The 17,911-nt window shown below is 52.9% G+C and overlaps 1 protein-coding gene across 2 annotated transcripts in view; it reads left to right on the plus strand.

Annotated features, from left to right (window-relative positions):
- Positions 1-4,184: 4,184 nt before the first annotated feature.
- Positions 4,185-17,911, plus strand: part of IGDCC4 (immunoglobulin superfamily DCC subclass member 4) — a 42,825-nt gene continuing 29,098 nt past the window's right edge. Inside the window, exons 1-3 of one of the 2 annotated variants that reach the window (XM_033189737.1) lie at positions 4,185-4,459; positions 15,605-15,955; positions 16,652-16,793. In XM_033189737.1, coding sequence (XP_033045628.1) covers positions 4,390-4,459; positions 15,605-15,955; positions 16,652-16,793 — 563 coding nt within the window. In that variant the 5' untranslated portion in view covers positions 4,185-4,389. The remainder of the gene's footprint in view (positions 4,460-15,604; positions 15,956-16,651; positions 16,794-17,911) is intronic. The other variant, XM_033189736.1, reaches the window with a different exon arrangement.

Genomic DNA, 17,911 nt, shown 5'->3' on the forward strand with positions numbered 1-17,911 from the left:
GTACAGTGGCACACTCCTATAATCCTAGCACTTTGGGAAGCTGAGGCAGGCAGACTGCTGCTGAGCTCCAGAGTTTGGGACCAGCCTGGGCAAGGTGAGAAAACCCCACTTCTACAAAAAAAAAATCAAAATTAGCCAGGCGTGGTGGCACACACCACTGCTTGGGGGCTGCTGAGGTGGGAGGATCACTAGAGCCCGGGAGGTTGAGGCTGCAGTGAGCTGTGATCATGCCATCACACTCCAGTCTGGGAAACAGAGCAAGACCCTGTCTCAAACAAACTAATGAAAAAAAAAATAGGTTTTTGACCTGTCAGTGATTGAGTTTTGTTTTGTTTTGTTTTGTTTTGCTTGTTTGTTTGTTTTTTCTGAGACAGGGTCTCATTCTGTCACCCAGGCTGGAGTGCAGTAGTGAAATCTTGACTCATTGCAACCTCTGCCTCCCAGGCTCAAGAGATCCTCCTACCTCAGCCTCCCAAGTAGCTGGGACTACAGGCACACGCCACCACACCCAGCTAATTTTTTTGTATTTTTGTAGAGATGGGGTTTCACTATTTTGCCCAAGCTGGTCTTGAACTCCTGAGTTCAAGCGATCTGGCTGCCTTGGCCTCCCAAAGGGCTGGGATTACAGGCGTGAGCCACCACACCCAGCCTGTCATATATTTTTTATGGTCCCACGTGGCTATAAACTAAACAGTGTATAAATAACCAAGTATGAAAATAAGTTAAAGCTGTTTAATGATAAAAACCATGACAGTGGGTGGGGCGCGGTGGCTCACTCCTGTAATCCCAGCACTTTGGGAGGCCGAGGCGGGTGGATCACCTGAGGTCAGGAGTTCGAGACCAGCCTGGCCAACATAGTGAAACCCCGTCTCTACTAAAAATAAAAAATTAGCTGGGTGTGGTGGCACGCACCTGTAGTCCCAGCTACTTGGGAAGCTGAGGCAGGAGAATCTCTTGAACCCGGAAGGCGGAGGATGCAGTGAGCTGAGATGGTGCCACTGCATTGCAGCCTGGATGACAGAGTAAGACTCCATCTCAAAACAAAAACAAAAACAAAAACAAACCATGACAGTGAACTATGTTTATCTGAGCACATTCCTCCACCCTCCACTAACTGCCACCCTGGAACACCCCATATACCCTTGGAAGCTTTCCATGTTACCAGTTGAAAGAGGAAAATAGGCCGGGCGCGGTGGCTCAAGCCTGTAATCCCAGCACTTTGGGAGGCCGAGGCGGGTGGATCACCTGAGGTCAGGAGTTCGAGACCAGCCTGGCCAACATAGTGAAACCCCGTCTCTACTAAAAACTACAAAAAACTAGCCGGGCGAGGTGGTGGGCGCCTGTAGTCCCAGCTACTCGGGAGGCTGAGGCAGGAGAATGGCGTGAACCCGGGAGGCGGAGCTTGCAGTGAGTTGAGATCTGGCCACTGCACTCCAGCTTGGGTGACAGAGCGAGACTCCGTCTCAAAAAAAAGAAAGGAAGGAAGGAAGGAAGGAAGGAAGGAAGGAAGGAAGGAAGAGAGGGAGGGAGGGAGGGACGCCAGGCGTGGTGATTCACACCTGTAATCCCAGCACTTTGGGAGTCCAAGGCAGGTGGATCACTTGAGATCAGGAGTTCAAGACCAGCCTGACCAAATGATGAAACCCTGTCTCTATTAAAAATACAAAAAAGTAGCTGGGCATGGTGGCGCAGGCCTGTAGTCCTAGCTACTTGAGAGGCTGAGTCCCAAGAATCGCTTGAACCCAGGGGGCGGAGGTTGCAGTGAGCCACTGCCCTCCAGCCTGGGGGATAGAGTAAGGCTCTATCTCAAAAAAAAAAAAAATAGAAAAAGAAAGAAAAGAAAACAAAAAAGAAAGTGACAGTTAAAGACAAGAATAGACAGCAGGGAAAGGGGATAGGAAGACTGCTGGTGGAGTTGTGAGAAAGCGTTTAGGGTATCCAGTATGAGGGAACAGACCTTTGGACTTGCACCGGCCGGACAAAGGTCTTGAAGCTGGAGGGGAGGAGACTGCCTGCGATCAAGTTACAGCAAGGAGGATGGTGTGGCTGGAGAGGTGGTGAGCAGAGGGGGTGATGTCAAAGGGGAAGTCAGAGAGTAAAACAAGCCTAGAGGGCCGGGCGCGGTGGCTCACGCCTGTAATCCCAGCACTTTGAGAGGCCGAGAGGGGTGGATCACGAGGTCAGGAGATCGAGGCCATCCTGGCGAACACGGTGAAACCCCGTCTCTACTAAAAAATACAAAAAACTAGCCGGGCGAGGTTGCTCAGGAGGCTGAGGCAGGAGAATGGCGTAAACCCGGGAGGCGGAGCTTGCAGTGAGCTGAGATCCGGGCACTGCACTCCAGCCTGGGCGACAGAGCGAGACTCCGTCTCAAAAAAAAAAAAAAAAAAAAAAAACCAAGCCTACAGATCAGATAGGCCTTGTGGGTCACAATAAGGACTTTGGCGTTTGCTCTGACATAGGAGCCACTGGTGGGTTTCCAGCAGAGAAGTGGCATGATCTCATTTTAACAGGATCACTCTGGCTGCTCTATTGAGAAAAGCACTCAAGGAGGACAAGGACAGAAAGAGATGAGTGAGGAGTTTACTGCAACAATCCAGGTGAGAGGTGACAGGTCTTGGACTAAGGCCACAGTGAGTAAGTGGAGGGTGAAGGATCCGAACAGGAAGAGTAAGAGATGACTCTATATTTTTAAAAACAGAGATGGGGGTCTCGCTATGCTGGCCAGGTTGGTCTTGAACCCCTGGCCTCAAGCAATCCTCCCACCTCGGCCTCCCAAAGTGCTGGGATTGCAGGCATGAGCTACCACGCCTGGCCTCTACATTTTTGACCTGGGCAACAGGAAAAGATGGAGCTGCTAGGAACTGAGATGAGGAAGACTGTGGGAGGAGAAAGATGGATAGAAAAGATCAGGATAAGTTTGCCTACCAGACAGCTAAAGGAACTGGGGCATAGATGACTGGATACACAAGTCTGGGGTTCAGGAAAGATGGTCTAGGCTGAAAGTATACATTTGGACATCATTAGCATAAAGATGCTCTTTAAAGCCTTGAGGACCAGATGAGATCACTAAGGGAAGCAAGTGTTTCAAGGAAGAGGGAGTGATCCACTAAGTCAAATGCTGCTGTTAGGGCAAGTGAAGATGGGGCGTGGTAATGAATGAATAAACGCCAGGCCTGTTAGATATGCAAAGCACCACAGATTATTGAGGGTTAACTGACAACAGATAGGTGTAGAGACAAGATGGCTCTAAGACACAGGAACACTTGGAAGGGAAGAACTATGGCATCTTGGAGTTGGAAAGGACCTTAACTAGGTCGTTGAAATCTGTACTCTTTTCCCCACTCTAGCCTGACAATTGAACCCTTGGCTGTAGAACAAGAAATATTTGCGGGATACTGAGGCAAGCAGTCTGGCTAGGTAGGTTAGAGAAACTACCGTTGAAGCATGAGAGAAAGGGTAGTTCAGTAAATACTGGACAGCAGAGGCAGGGTGAGGGGGTGGAGATGACCTTCTGAAGTCAGAAAACCAAGGTTCAGGTCCTGCAACTGCTGCTCCCTAGACTCCTGTCCTTGGGCAAGTCACTTCACAGCCCCTAGCCTCAGTTTCCCCATGCGACGACTTCTGAATATGGTAGTGCTTGAAGGTAGCGTAAAAGGGTCCTGCCTGTGTTGGTTACTGCCAGAGCAAGGGAAGGAGGCCAAGAGAAGCCCTTGGTTTGGGATGGCAGTGGAAATGGGGATGAGGAGGAACTATCATGATCTCTGCGGGTCGGCTTGCACAGCGTGTGGAGAAGCGAATCAGCATTCAGGCCAGCACCTGTGCTGGAATGGACTGGGCTCGGGTGGCAAGGGGGCCATTCGGACAAAGACCGTGGCCCTGAATCTGCCTCCCCTGAGCCTGGAACGGAGACGGAGGAGACCCCGAGGCAGCAACAGGGAGAAAAAATAGAGACGCCGAGGCAGAGAGACAAGGAGACTCAGAGACAGGGAGACTAAGAGACAGACCCAGCAACAGGCGGCCTCACGGGGACCCGAGGCGACCCGGAGAGAGCGAGGCACCGGGACGCAGACCCGGGCCCAGCAGAGCCCCCGCGCGGCTCAGGGCCGTGGTGCCCGGGCGCAGGGTCCCCTGCCGGGCCAGGGCGGCCGCACTCGCCGGGCGCCCCCGCCCGGGCCGCTCGCTCAATATGGCGATGGAGGGGCGGGCGAGGCGGCAGCGGCCACGGCCCCCGCGCCGGCCCCAGCTCGGGCCCGGGCCCCCGAGGCCGCGCCCCCGCCCGCGGCGCCGCGCCTCCCCGGGCCACTGACGCCCGGCGCGCCCTCCCCCCGCGGCGGCGGCGGCCGAGGCGCGGGGAGGCGGCGGCGGCGGCGGCCCGAGCCCAGCCCCATGGCGCGGGGGGACGCCGGCCGCGGCCGCGGGCTCCTCGCGCTGACCTTCTGCCTGCTGGCCGCGCGCGGTAAGGGCGGGCGCCCGGAGAGACGGGAGCGGCTGCGGCGTGAGGGTGCGCCCGCGCCCTGGGCTGCATCGGGCTGCGGGGCTGGCGCGAGCCTGGGTCCCGAGCAAGTGCGGGGACTGCGCGTCCGGGTGCCCGCGGTGCCTGCGCGGGGATATGCGAGCTGCGGCCGGGGGTCGTTTGCGGCGCGTGCTTGTCCGCACTGAGTGTGTGTCTTTGGTTCGCAGAGTCTGGAGTCGTGTGTGTGTGGTGTGTGTGTTGGGAGTGCTCCCGCCGTGTTCCGCAGTGCGTGCCACGGTCGCGGCGTGGCATCGGCGGGGCGGGTAGCTGCGGTGTCGGTGGCTTTCGCGGGGCGGGCTCTGCCTTGCCTGCGCGTGTCTTGGGTTGAGAGTGTGTGTGAAAGAGGAGGGGACTGGGGTTGTGTCTGCACCTCCATTTGGGTCGGGTGCGTGTGCAATTGTGTTTATGGGGCTGAGCTAATATTTGGCCTTGGCATTTGGGAAGTGTCCTTGCCCGTAGTGGGGGACAGAGCGATGGATGCCGATTGACTGGGGGTGGTGGTGATAAAACAACACTCAACTTTGCCCAGTGGGTGTGGTTCCTGGGGCCGGTTAAGGAGGGGTAGGGGGAGGTGTTACTCCCCAAAACCTGTGGCCCGCAGTGGACTGGGGGAGGGGGCAGGAAACCATTTGCTTTCGTGGGCATGTCCAGCGCTCGTTCTCAGGATGGGACGCGTGTCACCCCGGCCCCACCCTCCAGGGGCCGACCCGGGAAGCGTGGACGAGGTCATCAGGGCCTCATCCAGTCCGCAGCCCAGTGCGGAGTGGGTGCGGGGTAAGTCAGAGTTGTCCAAGCTGGAGAAAGGGCTGGGGAGGGGATAGCGGAGTCCCCAGGGTGTGTATCTAGGGTTCCCGCTTCCACCCACAGCTCTGTTGCTTCCTGTCCGGTGTGCGTTTGGGGGCGGCCCATGCAGAGTGTAGGTGGCAGGACTGGGAGGGGGATGGGCTGGCCGCTTTGTTCGCCTAGTTCTCGCCTTCCCCGCGGAGGGGGGAGCTGAGGATGTGTCCGGGGAGAGTCGGGGAGGGACTTGGAGGTGGGGGTGGGGAGGGGGATTTCTCTCCAGCTGCTGCGGCTTTCCAGAGAGACTCAGCCAGGCCACGTGGGAGGGAGGCGGGGGAAGGAGCCTTCGCCTGGCCAGCCCCAGGCCCATCTCCAGGAAAACCAAACAGCGGGTGGGAAAGTGCCGGGAACTGCTCGGACCCCTTCTGTCCCTACAAAGACACGCCCCTTTCCAGTCCCAACCGCGGATTAAGCTGGAGGCCGCTGCGGGGCTGGGTTTCGGCTGCTGGGCCAGGGGAGCTGGGGGACCTGGCTTGTCAGGTGAAAGGGGCGGAGAAGTGTCAGAGAGGCGTCTGTCCTCCCGGAGCTCAGGGGATTAAGTAATAGTTCCCCTGCCCCACCTTCCGCTATTCCTAGGGCTCGTGGAACGAGCTCAGGGTCACCCAGCAAAACTGCATCGGGGCTGGGAACCGCACCGGCGCATTATCCAATGCCTTTAGGACCTCCTGCGAGGGACCCAGCTTCCCTGGCCTCTCCCTGCTCCCCAGTGCACAAAGTAGGCGAGGGACCGAGTTGCGACGTCTCTTGGTTGCAGTGTGAGCGGCTACAACAGCTTGCCCTAGTCCTCCAAATCTCAGCAGGCCTGGGGACACTCCAGTCGAGTTATGACTAGCCACCCTGATCTGTACTGAGGTCATTCATTCATTCAACAAATATTTATGGAGCACCTTTTGTAAGCTAGCTTGTGCCTAGTGCCTAGAATATAGTAAATAAGGAGGCAGACCTAGTCCCTGGTGCAAAGCTTTCAGTTCGGTGGAGGGGGAAACTGACAAGTCCCCTACAGTGCTGGGGAAGAGGCAAGGAGGAGGGGCTCTTACACCGGTCTGGGAAGGTCAGCAAAGGCTTCCTGAAGAAAGTGATGAGTAGTAGAGCTCAACATGGAGTTAGCCCTGTAGAAGGAGAATGATGATGGGGACAGTTTTCCAGAGAACAGCATGTGCAAACGTTCAGAGGTGATTTAGTTTAGATCATTGGATTAAACTAAACCTAGCTAGCTGGAGTTTAGGGACAAGGGGTGGGTGTGGGGCAGGTAAGGGAAGCATGGAAAGAGGTCAGGCAGTATCAAGACAGGAGGCTGAAGAGGGGAGCTAGATCCAGCTCACAAAGGGCTTTCCAGGGCCCACCAAGGTTTCTGGCCTGAGAATGCCATGAGCCCTTGACAGGATTTAAGATCAGCTTTGCATCATCTCATTCCAGCCATTGTGGAGGATGGATTGGGTGGGGCTGGAGGCAGGAAGCTCCAACGCCTGGGCTCCTCGGAAGCTGTTGTGGCAATCCAGAAGAGAGGATGCTGGCAACTAGCATAGTGGCAGTTGGGGTTGAGCTGGAGTGGCTGCATTCCAGAGGTTTTCAGGAAATAGAATCAGTAGAACTTGAGGATAGATTGAATTTGTAGGGGGTGAGACAGAGGAAAGTAAGAAATAGGCCAGGTGCGGTGGTTCACGCCTGTAATCCCAGCACTTTGGGAGGCTGAGGCAGGCAGATCACATGAAGTCAGAAGTTCAACACCAGCCTGGCCAACATGGTGAAACCCCATATCTACTAAAAATACAAAAATTAACCAGGTGTGGTGTGCATGCCTGTAATCCCAGCTACTTGGGAGTCTGAGACACGAGAATCGTTTGAACCTGGGAGGTGGAGATTGCAGTGAGCTGAGATTGTGCCACTGCACTCTAGCCTGGGCGACAAAGTGAGACTCCGTCTCAAAAAACAAAACAAAGCAAAAACATGAAGCAGAATGAAGGACTGATATTGGGGTTAGGATGATGCCTGTGCCTGCCCATCTCCTCCCAACACTGTTCTTGTGTCAGGGACTGGGACTCCTGTGTGAGCGAGTGGCAAGAAGCCGAGCTCTGTTCTTATCACATGCACAAAGGTGGTGCTCTCAGCTCTCCCTTCTTCTCAAGTCAGAATTCGGAGGGTGGGGAGCCTAGAGGTCAGCCATAGGAGGCCTCTAAGAACTTGAGAGCTTTCTCCTCTCCTGGGAACTCTCCCCCTCCTCTATCCCTTTCTCAGCCCAGAGGCTCAGAGGCCAATCTCAGTCATTTGGGGTGGGTCTCTCTCCCCATCTTGGAGGTTAGGAACCAGGTCAAACAGTGGGAGTTTCTTTTAATAATGAATCTTATCCAGAAGGTATCTCAACCTCCATTGATCCTCTGTTTGCTTTCATGACTCAAACACACGTTTACATGTAAATTAGCATTTCTTTTCTCCTAAAGTTCTCTCTTTCAAGTTAAGCAATTTCACAATTAGTGCATGGTTGAATGTCAGCACTGAAAGGAACTTAGAAATAATTTCAGTCCAGGTGCCATGCGTGGCTCATACCTGTAATCCCAGCACTTTGTGTGGCTGAGGCAGGAGGATCGCTTGAGCTGAGTTTGAGACCAGACTGGGAGACATATTGAAACCTCATTTCTACGAAAAAAAAAGAAAAAAAAAAAGCGTGGCAGGCATGTTGGTGTGCACTGTTATCCTTGCTGCTCAGGAGGCCGAAGTGGGAGGATTGCTTGAGCCCAGGAGTTCAAGACTGTGGTAAGCTGTGATAGCTCGCACCACTGTACCACTGTTCTCCTCCCTGTGCAACAGAGTGAGACTCTGTCTCAAAAGACAAAAGAGAAAGAAAAGAAGAAATCATTTTAGCATGAGCCTGTTTTACAGATGAGAAAACTGAGTGACTTCCCAAAGTTACATGATGAGGGACTGAAATGGAACCACCCTTTCTAGGGATACCCAAGTCCACTCTCTGCACTCCTCTGTACCATATGAGACATTATCAGCTTTAGGCTCTCCCCTCAAGTAGGTCTATCTGGGCTCTGGAATCCACCCTCCTCCACTTACCCCCCACCCACCTCTTTCTATTCTCTCCCATGGTACAGCAACCAGACTTGATACAGAATTCCAGATGCAGAACAGATGTCTACCAGGCAGGCTTGGGGGCAGGGGGAGGAGTATGCATGGCTCTGAGGGAGAGGACCCCAGCCTGGTCAGAGGTGGGTGACAGGAGCTAGGGGGCCAGGGAAGGAAAACCAGAGAGTATGTTTTGGAGCCCGACATGCAGAGAAATCAAACCCTGTTACCTGTGCCAACTGGGTTGCCAGCTACTACTGCCTCACGGCTGAGGCTGAGGAGGTATCCTCTGAATTTGGGGGCCCATGGGGTCCTTGGGATCAGGGAAGCAAGGACCAGTAAGCTGTCCTTCAGGTGCAGACCCAAGGCTCCTGGATGGTTCTATAAGGGGCTCATTACCTTGTTAGATAGTTTCCAGGACAGAGTTCTGGCCAGTGAGCAGAACATACCAGGAGAGACAGGTGGGCACAAGGGAAATATATTTTTTAACCATATGAGCCATACAGCAAGAGAACAGGCAAGGTAGTGATCTCCCCAGCCTGGTCATGTTTAAATACAGGGTTTCTTTCAGTGTGGACTTGCTGTTCTGTCTCTGCTTTTCAAGCGTATCGTGTCGACTGGATGCCACACAGCGTGCTAGGCCAGTTTCCACATGTCTTCCTGACATCTCCCGCCCTGAAGGGAGTTACTATTGTTTTTACAGATAAGGAAACTGATGCTTGGAAAAGCACAGGGGGCTCTGTGTCTTCTGTGTCTTATCTTTTCGAGGTTGTTTTCATGGGTTCACTCATCCATTCAAGAAATGTTTATTGAGCACCTGCTGTGTGTTAGGCACTGTTCCGGGTACTGAGGATTTAGAAAGCTGACTAAGACATAACCCCAAGACTTTGGTGCCTAGTTGAGGAGAAAGGCAAGTCAAAAACCTAGAGTGAAGGCTGGGCGTGATGGCTCACACCTGTAATCTCAGCACTTTGGGAGGCCGAGGTGGGCGGATCCCTTGAGGTCAGGAGTTCGAGACCAGCCTGGCCAACATGGTGAAATCCCTTCCTACCAAAAAATACAAAAACTAGGTGGGCGTGGTGGCACACACCTGTAGTCCCAGCTACTTAAGAGGCTGAAGTAAGAGAATCACTTGAACCTGGGTGGCAGAGGTTGCAGTGAGCTGAGATCATGCCACTGCACTCCAACCTGGGTGACAGAGTGAGACTCCATCTCCCCCACCAAAAAAAAATCTGGAGTGACAACTATGATGATGGGGGTGCCAGCGTTCTACGGGGCAGAAAAAGGAGAGGTGTCTGAAGCAACCAGAGATATCACAGCTGTTCTAGGGAGTGAGAGCAGCACCAGCAATGCATGGAACAGGATGTGTTTTCAGAGAACTGGCCATGGTTCGCTGTGTGTGGAGGGGCAAAGGGTCTCAGGGGAGCGGGAGGTAGGCAGGTCAAGCTGAGCCTGGCTTTGCTGTCGGATAGGCTGAGGCTAAGCCTCTCCCCTCAGGATTGCAGATTAAGGGAGAGCTGAGGCCTTCCTTGTGTCCCAGGCAACTGTCCCAACTCTCCTTCCAGCTGTTGGGGGGAGGGGCTCAGCATGTGGTAAGGGAGGTAGCCAAGGTGGGGGGCGGGAAGGGAGGTTTCTGGAAGGAACCGACTTGTGTTCCCTGGGAAAGGAGAATGGTGATGGTGTTGTGGGGAATTTCTCCTGGGCTGAAAACAAGTAGTAAATCTGTTGGGCCCTGAAATTCAGAAGTGAGAAGGCACTGATGTGATGTTTGTGGCAAGTTCCTGGCTTAATGAAGGAGCCATCTTGGCCTCGTTGTTCCCCTCCCCCAGCTACACACCCCTTCCCTAAGAATTCACTGAAAAATGGAACTCACACCAGGCCTCCACTAATCCCACGCAACAGCATTGAGCTGGCCCTGGAGCTCAGCAGCGAATCTCCTTGCTGTCTGGGTTCTAATTGGCCTCATAAAATCCAATTTATCCTGTAAGTGGGTAAAATAATCTGTCAGAAAAAGGAGACTGAGAGGTGGCCCTAGGGTTCCCAAATGCAGCAGCTCTGTGTCTGTGGCAGGGTCTCACTGAGGAGATTGAGGAGAAGGGATTATGGGAGGGGCGGCCCCCTCAAGACAGCCGGCGGGCAGCAAGTGTCCTCTGGGCACCTGCAATGTGTCCACCCCCGCCCTGAGAGGGAGGGCTAAAAACGTTGGGGGTCAGCCATGACAGTGGGTTGGGGTGGCAAGAAAGTGCTGGCCATGAAGCTCCTGGACAAATAGGGTCCCCTCCCCAGAGCATCTTTTGTGAAAAGATTTGGTGGTATGGGAACCACAATTATATTAAAACAAATATTGCTGTGTTACGGAGCAGAGTGCAAAATGTGCTAGAGGTTTAAAAGGCAAAACATTTTAAGCAGGCAGTGAGCCTTGTAAATATGTGTTCCTCTGCTGTTGGGAGAATTTGGATGAAAATGTGTGAGAAGTTTGGAGACTCCTCATTTTAAGATTGGGGAAACTGAGGCCGAAAGGACAAAAGTAGCTCACACCAGGTCATGCAACAAATGACTGGACCTAGAACCCAGGACTCTGAGGCCAGGCTTGTCCCACCACACCCCCTTGTCTGTCTAGGCAAGAGTAAGGGACCTCCAAGTGGCTTTCAGCGTGAGACTTAGGAAAAACTTTACCTGGGAAGGCAGGAGCAGCCTCATAGAAGGGCTGGCACCTGAGTCCCTAAGGATACGCTTCCTGGGCACAGAAATCAGGTTGGGCACAGAGGCAGAGAGAACCCTCTTATTCAGGAGCAGTTGTCTCCTCAATGCTGGGTTCATCCCCAAAAAGTCAAAGAGGGCAGTTTTCCCAGACTGTCTCCCAGAGAGATGAGACCCCTCCACCAAGCCTCAGTTTCCCCATCTGTGGAATGAGGATTCTCAGGCTTCACAGACGTTTCCACTAAAATGGGCTGTCTTGGGCTGCTGGCACAGCACTGCTGCTCTCTGAGGAGGACCCCCTCTTCTCTCTGTGTCTACGTCCCTGTTGCTTTCCCTGTTCCTGCCTTGCTGAGTTCCTCAGAGGTGGGGAAGCCAGACATCTGCTGATCCATGAATATTCAGGAAGGGAATCGGAGCCTCCTCTGGGCTCCCCAGCCAGCCGCCAGCCCCTCTGGCGGCCGTCCTGCTTGCCAGAGCCCAGGCTGCTGACATACCCAGCAGCTGCTCGGGCCCCAACTGTTCACATTGTTTGTTCAGCGCAGCAGGGGATTTTCCAAGCCCGGGACATGCTTTAGGGGGCAGGGAGGCTGCCGGAGGGCTCAGGGATTCGTGTCCTGTGGGGGTTTTCTCCTCTGAAATCCAAACCTACTGCTTAGTGGCTGGAATGGGTATTTGGAAGCCGCTGCGCTGAGAGTCGGGCTTGCCTTCCCTCTACCCTGTACTTGAATCATGGCATCTAGGGCCTTCGAGATAGAAGGGACTGGATGATAAGAACAGCAAATAGCACTTGTACAGCCCTTTACAGTTACAAAGTGCCTTTAAAGAATAAGCTCCCCACCGGGCATTGTGGCTCATGCCTGTAATTCCAGCACTTTGGGAGGCCAAGGCAGGCAAATCACTTGAGGTCAGCAGTTCGAGACCAGCCTGGCCAACATGGTGAAACCCTGTCACTACTAAGAATACAAACATTAGTCAGGTGTCATGGCGCATGCCTATAATCCCAGCTACATAGGAGGCTGAGGCAGGAGAATCACTTGAACCCAGCAGGTGGAGGTTGCAGTGAGCTCAGATCGTGCCACTATACTCCAGCCTGGGCAACAGAGCACAACTGTCGAAAGAACAAACAAACAAAGAATAAGCTCCCATTCCTTGAGTGATGTCTATTAGGCTCTGAGCTGTAGCCCTGACATACATTGTCTTGTTTAATTCCTTCACGCTTAGTGGTGTCATCTTCATTTTATGCATGTGGAAACTGAGTCCCAGAAACATTAAGTGGCTTGTCACAGAGCTGGTAGGTGGAGCAGCAAGGTTGAAACCTTGATCTTCTTCCCCAAGGTCAAAAGCTGTTTCCACCACAGCACATGGCCCATAGTAGCATGAATGCCACATTGGTTTCCCCAATTAGAATGGAAACTTGGTGAGGGCAGGGGCCGCTTCTCCCCGCTGAACCCACGAGTACTGCTGAGGCCAGTTGTGTAGCCAGAGGTGTCCAGCAGAACGCATGTGATGAATTAAGAAAGGCAGCAGCCCAGGTCAGGTCCTGTCTCTCTGTGTGCCCTTCACTCTGCAATCCCAGAGCCCTGGCTTCTGCACTGGTCTCCTTATTTCACGCAGCCATCACTGCTCTTCTCCCCTCACTCTCGTTCCTCTTTGGAGGTGGTGGGAAGGGAGTCTGGAGACTCACAGGGGTTCTAAGTGTTGGCCTGTGTGTCCCGGTGTTGGTGAGTGTGGCAGAGACTAAGGTGCATGTGTTCAGGAGCGCAGAGCTATGTTCACCAATTCGTGTGTGGTCTCAATGGTGTTTTATGTTTGTTCAGAAATAGGTGTGTCCATGTCAGTGAATAATCATAGAATCATAGAATCTCAGAGGTCACCTGCTACATTCCAGTGAGCTGGGGTCCAGAAGGGGAAAAGACTGGGCCAAAACCACATGGCTAGACTGTGATGGAGCTGGACCTAGAACCCAGGGTCTCCTGGTTCCCTCACCATTGTTTTGTGCACGTCCCCGTGTGGCTCTGTCAGTCCAGACTTGCCTTGTAATGAGTATGGGCCATTGTCCCAACCTCTGTCCCTGGTTCCTCTCAGACATGCCATTCTGCCTTGAAGTAAGGAGTCAGATCAGAGCCTAAGAAGGGATCTTGGGCCACTGAGCTTTTATAAGACAAGGAGGCAGCAGGTCAAACTGTTGGGAGACACAACAGGGAGAACCAACCAACCATTTCTCTGTGAATAATGGTGGCTGGGTCCTGCTGAATATTGGTTCCAATAATAAACATTGGCCTTTGTGTGTTTTTGCCTTGACCCTGGGATGGCATTCCCTTCCTCTACTGTTTCCCTACTCTCCTCTTTGTGGCAAGGGCAGTGTTGGGGTCTGTAGGCTCTTCTGGGGCCTTGGGAGAAAAAAGAACCCTGGATTGAGTCAGGAGACCTGAATCCTGGCTCTGGCCTCCTGCATGGCCTTGGGTAAATTAGCTGCAGGGAGTGTCGAGCTTCTCCAGTCACCAGGACAGACCAGGCTGCAGGCTGCCAGGGCCTGGAATGAGCCATGGGAGCCTCCTCTCATGCTGGCTGTAAATCCAGCTTGAGTCTAGTCCCTACCTGGGGCACTTAATTCCCAGCAGGATCTGCTCACTTAGTTCATTGTCGGGGAAGGGGAAATGTCTGACTTCCCTTCATCCAGGTGGCACCCCCAACCAGCTGGGATTTATTTTTGTTTTGTTCATTCAAAATATATAGCATTCACACACACACACACACACATACACACTTTCTCACACTTAAAATACATTTTAAATGTTTCTTGGATACAGTATTTTTCTAGCCTCTGTGTGTGTGTGTATAAAGAGAGACAGAGCGAGAGAGAGATCTACATATGCATATGTATATATTTTAGACAGGATCTCACTCTGTTACCCAGGCTAGAGTGCAGTGGCACAATCACAGCTCACTTCAGCCTCGACCTTCTGGGCTCAAGGGATCCTCCCACCATGATTGGCTAATAAAAAAAAAATTTTTTTTGTAATAATGAAGTCTCCCTATGTTACCCAGGCTGGTTTCAAACTCCTGGGTTTAAGCAATCCTCCTGCCTCGGCCCTCAACCTCACAAAGTGTTGGGGTTACAGGAGTGAGCCGCCATGCCTGGCTTCCAGTGGCATATTTTTGATTGGGTAATAATGACCAATATGATCTGTTAGGTTCCAAGGTAGGGAATGACATTACTGAGCCCCCATTCTGTGTCAGGAACTGTGCTTTTTTTTTTTTTTTTGGGGGGGGGGATAGAATCTCATTCTGTCACCCAGGCTGGAGTGCAATGGCACCATCTTGGCTCACTGCAACCTCCACCTCCTGGGTTCAAGCGATTCTTCTGCCTCAGCCTCCTGAGTAGCTGAGAATATAGGTGCGCGCCAGCACACCTGGCTAGTTTTTGTATTTTTAGTAGAGATGAGGTTTCACCATGTTGGTTAGGCTGGTATCGAACTCCTGACATCGTGATCCACCTGCCTCAGCCTCCCAAAGTGCTAGGATTACAGGCATGAGCCACCGCGCCCATCCACTACATTCTTTTCTCACACATCATCTCGTTTAATGCTTACAACAGCCCTATGAGAAAGGAATTGCTATGCTTTTTTTTTTTTTTAGGCAGGGTCTCATTCTGCCACCCAGGCTGGAGTGCAGTGGCATAATCGTGGCTCACTGTAGCCTTGAACTTCCAGGCTCAGGCGATCCTCCTTGCTTCAGCCTCCTGAGTAGCTGGGACGACAGGCGCATGCCTCCACGTACAGCTAACTTTTTACATTATCTGTAGAGATGGGGTCTCTCTGTGTTACCCAGGCTGGTATGCTTTTTTCATTGAGACACAGTTCACATACTACAAAATTCACCCTTTAGTGTTCGACTCATTGGTTTTTGGTATATTCATATTCACAACGTTGTGCAACCACAGCCACTATCTAATTCTAGAACATTTTCATCACCCCCAAAAAAAACCCTGTACTCATTAGCAGTCACTCCCTGTCCTTCCTCCCCCTAGTCGCTGACAATCATTAATCCACTTTCTGTCTTTATGGATTTGCCTCCTCTGGGCATTTCATAGAAATGAGATCATGCAAAATGTGGCATCTTATGACTGACTTCCTTCACTTAGCGTCAAGTCTTCATGCTACCTTGTAGCATGCATCAGTCCTTCATTCCTTTTGATGGCGGAGTAATCCAGTTATCCATTTATCAGGTGATGGGCTTTTGGGTTGTTTCCGCTCTTTGGCTATTATGAATAATGCTGCTATGAGGAAATTGAGCAGCAGGGGAAGACAGGCACAGAGGAGTGCAGCAATTTGCCCAAAGTCACAGTTAGTAAGGGGAGAACCGGGATCCAGATGCAGGTCTTTCTCCTTGATTTGCCCCCCTGCTCAGGTGACTCAGGAGCAGAGGCTGTGGGAGGTGGGGGGACACACACTGATGGCCCCATGCTCCTCCTCTATGCAGGGGGGCTGCTGTTGCCCCAGGAGACGACTGTGGAGCTGAGCTGTGGAGTGGGGCCGCTGCACATGATCCTGGGCCCAGAGCAGGCTGCAGTGCTGAACTGTAACCTGGGGGATGCTGCCACTGGACCCCCCACCAGGGTGACCTGGAGCAAGGATGGGGACACCCTGCTGGAGCACGACCACCTACAACTGCTGCCCAATGGTTCCCTGTGGCTGTCCCAGCCACTAGCACCCAATGGCAGTGACGAGGCAGTTCCTGAGGCTGTGGGGGTCATTGAAGGCAGCTATTCGTGCCTGGCCCACGGCCCCCTCGGAGTGCTGGCCAGCCAGGCTGCTGTCGTCAAGCTTGCCAGTAAGTGCTTGCATCGGGGGACTGAGGCTGAAACCTAGACTTGGGGTGTGTGAAGTGGGATCTGCAGTTAGTTACTTGCACAAATGCCTCTCTCTTGAGCCCACTCCCCCTTTCCCTACCTCCCATCCTGCTCAATAGGTCTCTTCCTGGTATTGTCTATCCTCATTCTTGGGTATTCCATAATCTTCCCACTTCTTCTTCTTCATTCCCCTGTTTCTTCTGCCTTTCTTTCCCTTTGAGTCCTAGAGTCTGGGCTTGTGCTTTCCTCCAGGGAGCCTGCCAGAGTGCCCCCTTTGTGTCAGAGGCACAAAGCTGCCTCCTAAGGGAACTCCTGCCTGCAAGGCAGGTGGAACATGTGGAGTCAAACCCCACGCTCCAGCCTTACCCCTTAGGGGGATCTCAGGAGGCACAGATCACCATGAAATAACTTTCAGGCCAGAAGAAATGTGCATCTTACTGTATAGTTTGACCATCACGATGATGTTGGGCAGGGGGGCTTTGGAATTCATTCTGCTGGCAGCATCTGACCACTAATCACCACTTCTTGTTGTGTCTCCCTCGGTCTGAATTGGCTCTGCTTGTGTTTCTACGACTCTGTTTCTGTGTCTCCATGCGGATGTGTTTCACTGTTTGTGCTTGCTGTGGCCTCTCTCTCCTACTCCTCTCCCGTCCCTGCCTGTGTCTCATTGTCCCCAGCACTCGCAGACTTCTCTCTGCAACCTGAGTCTCAGACGGTGGAGGAGAACGGGACAGCTCGCTTTGAGTGCCACATTGAAGGGCTGCCAGCTCCTATCATTACTTGGGAGAAGGACCAGGTGACATTGCCTGAGGAGCCTCGGTGAGTGCCCTGTAGGGGAGCGGGTCCTGGTAGGCGGGGTAGAGAGGGCTCTGGGGTGCACTCAGAACTGAGATTCTTAGAGTCAAGGTAGCTGCATTTACCTAAACTGACTTGAGTGTCAACCACCGCCTGACTCCTGGCTCATGTCTGGTCCCAGAGAGAAGTTGGACAAGAAGTTTTTGCTCCCTGGGAGGAAAGCCACCCATTGAGCTGTGGAGCCTGGGTGGGTGTCGTAGTAGAGTCCTTCCCAGCACATCTAGTCCAACCACTTGCTTTATTGTGGAGACTGAGGGCCAGAGAGGAGCTGTGGTTTATCCTAAGCCATGCCGTGAGCCATTGGCAGAAAGCTGGTTGTCTGTTGAGGGCTCCCGGAGGCTGCTGGGAAGGTTTTCTCTTTTCAGGCTTCCTCCGGAGTTTCCACTCTAGATGCATCACTTCTCTCTCAGTTCCAGCCAGTGGGGCGCAGCCCTCTGAGAAGTGAATTGTAGAGGTCTTTCCTCTTTCCCTCTCCTCTCTCTGTAAAGGCAATGGATGGGTAGAGCAATCCCAGGGAAGAGTTTCCAGGGCGGAAGGGAAGCAGAGGCTAGGCCCTGGACTTGGTCCCTCTGTGGCTTCCTGGGTAGGTCCAGATGTGTATACAGCGTGACCAGAAACCACAAAGCTCATTTCTATCTGTGGTCTCTGAGTTGGTCTCATGACTCAGTCATCACCCGCTAAATTCTTACATATCTTTGGAAATGTGGCTCCAAGGCCTTTCCCAGCCACTCTGCAGTCCTCCCCCTATATCTCCGTAGCTGTAGTTACCAGCTAGATCCTTCTCCCGTCCTGGTGGAAGTGGGGTTCCTCAGGCTCTGAAACACTGCCCTTTCTCCTCTGGAACCAACCTTCTCTTGCCTGTGTCGCATTGTCCCAGCTCCTCTGACTTTTGCCCATGTGTAGAAAAAATTGGGGGTTGTAGGAGAAACTTTGAGGTAGAAAAGCCACAAGACAGTTGTGAGGGAGGAAGAAGATGAGCGGTCCATACATAAGAGATCCTGGTTGGGTGTGGTGACTCACGCCTGTCATCCCAACATTTTGGGAGGACAAAGCAGGAGGATCGCTTGAGCCCAGGAGTTCAA

This window comes from Trachypithecus francoisi, unplaced genomic scaffold (genome assembly GCF_009764315.1).
Source record: "Trachypithecus francoisi isolate TF-2019V2 unplaced genomic scaffold, Tfra_2.0 Lachesis_group3, whole genome shotgun sequence".
Lineage (NCBI taxonomy): Eukaryota > Metazoa > Chordata > Mammalia > Primates > Cercopithecidae > Trachypithecus > Trachypithecus francoisi.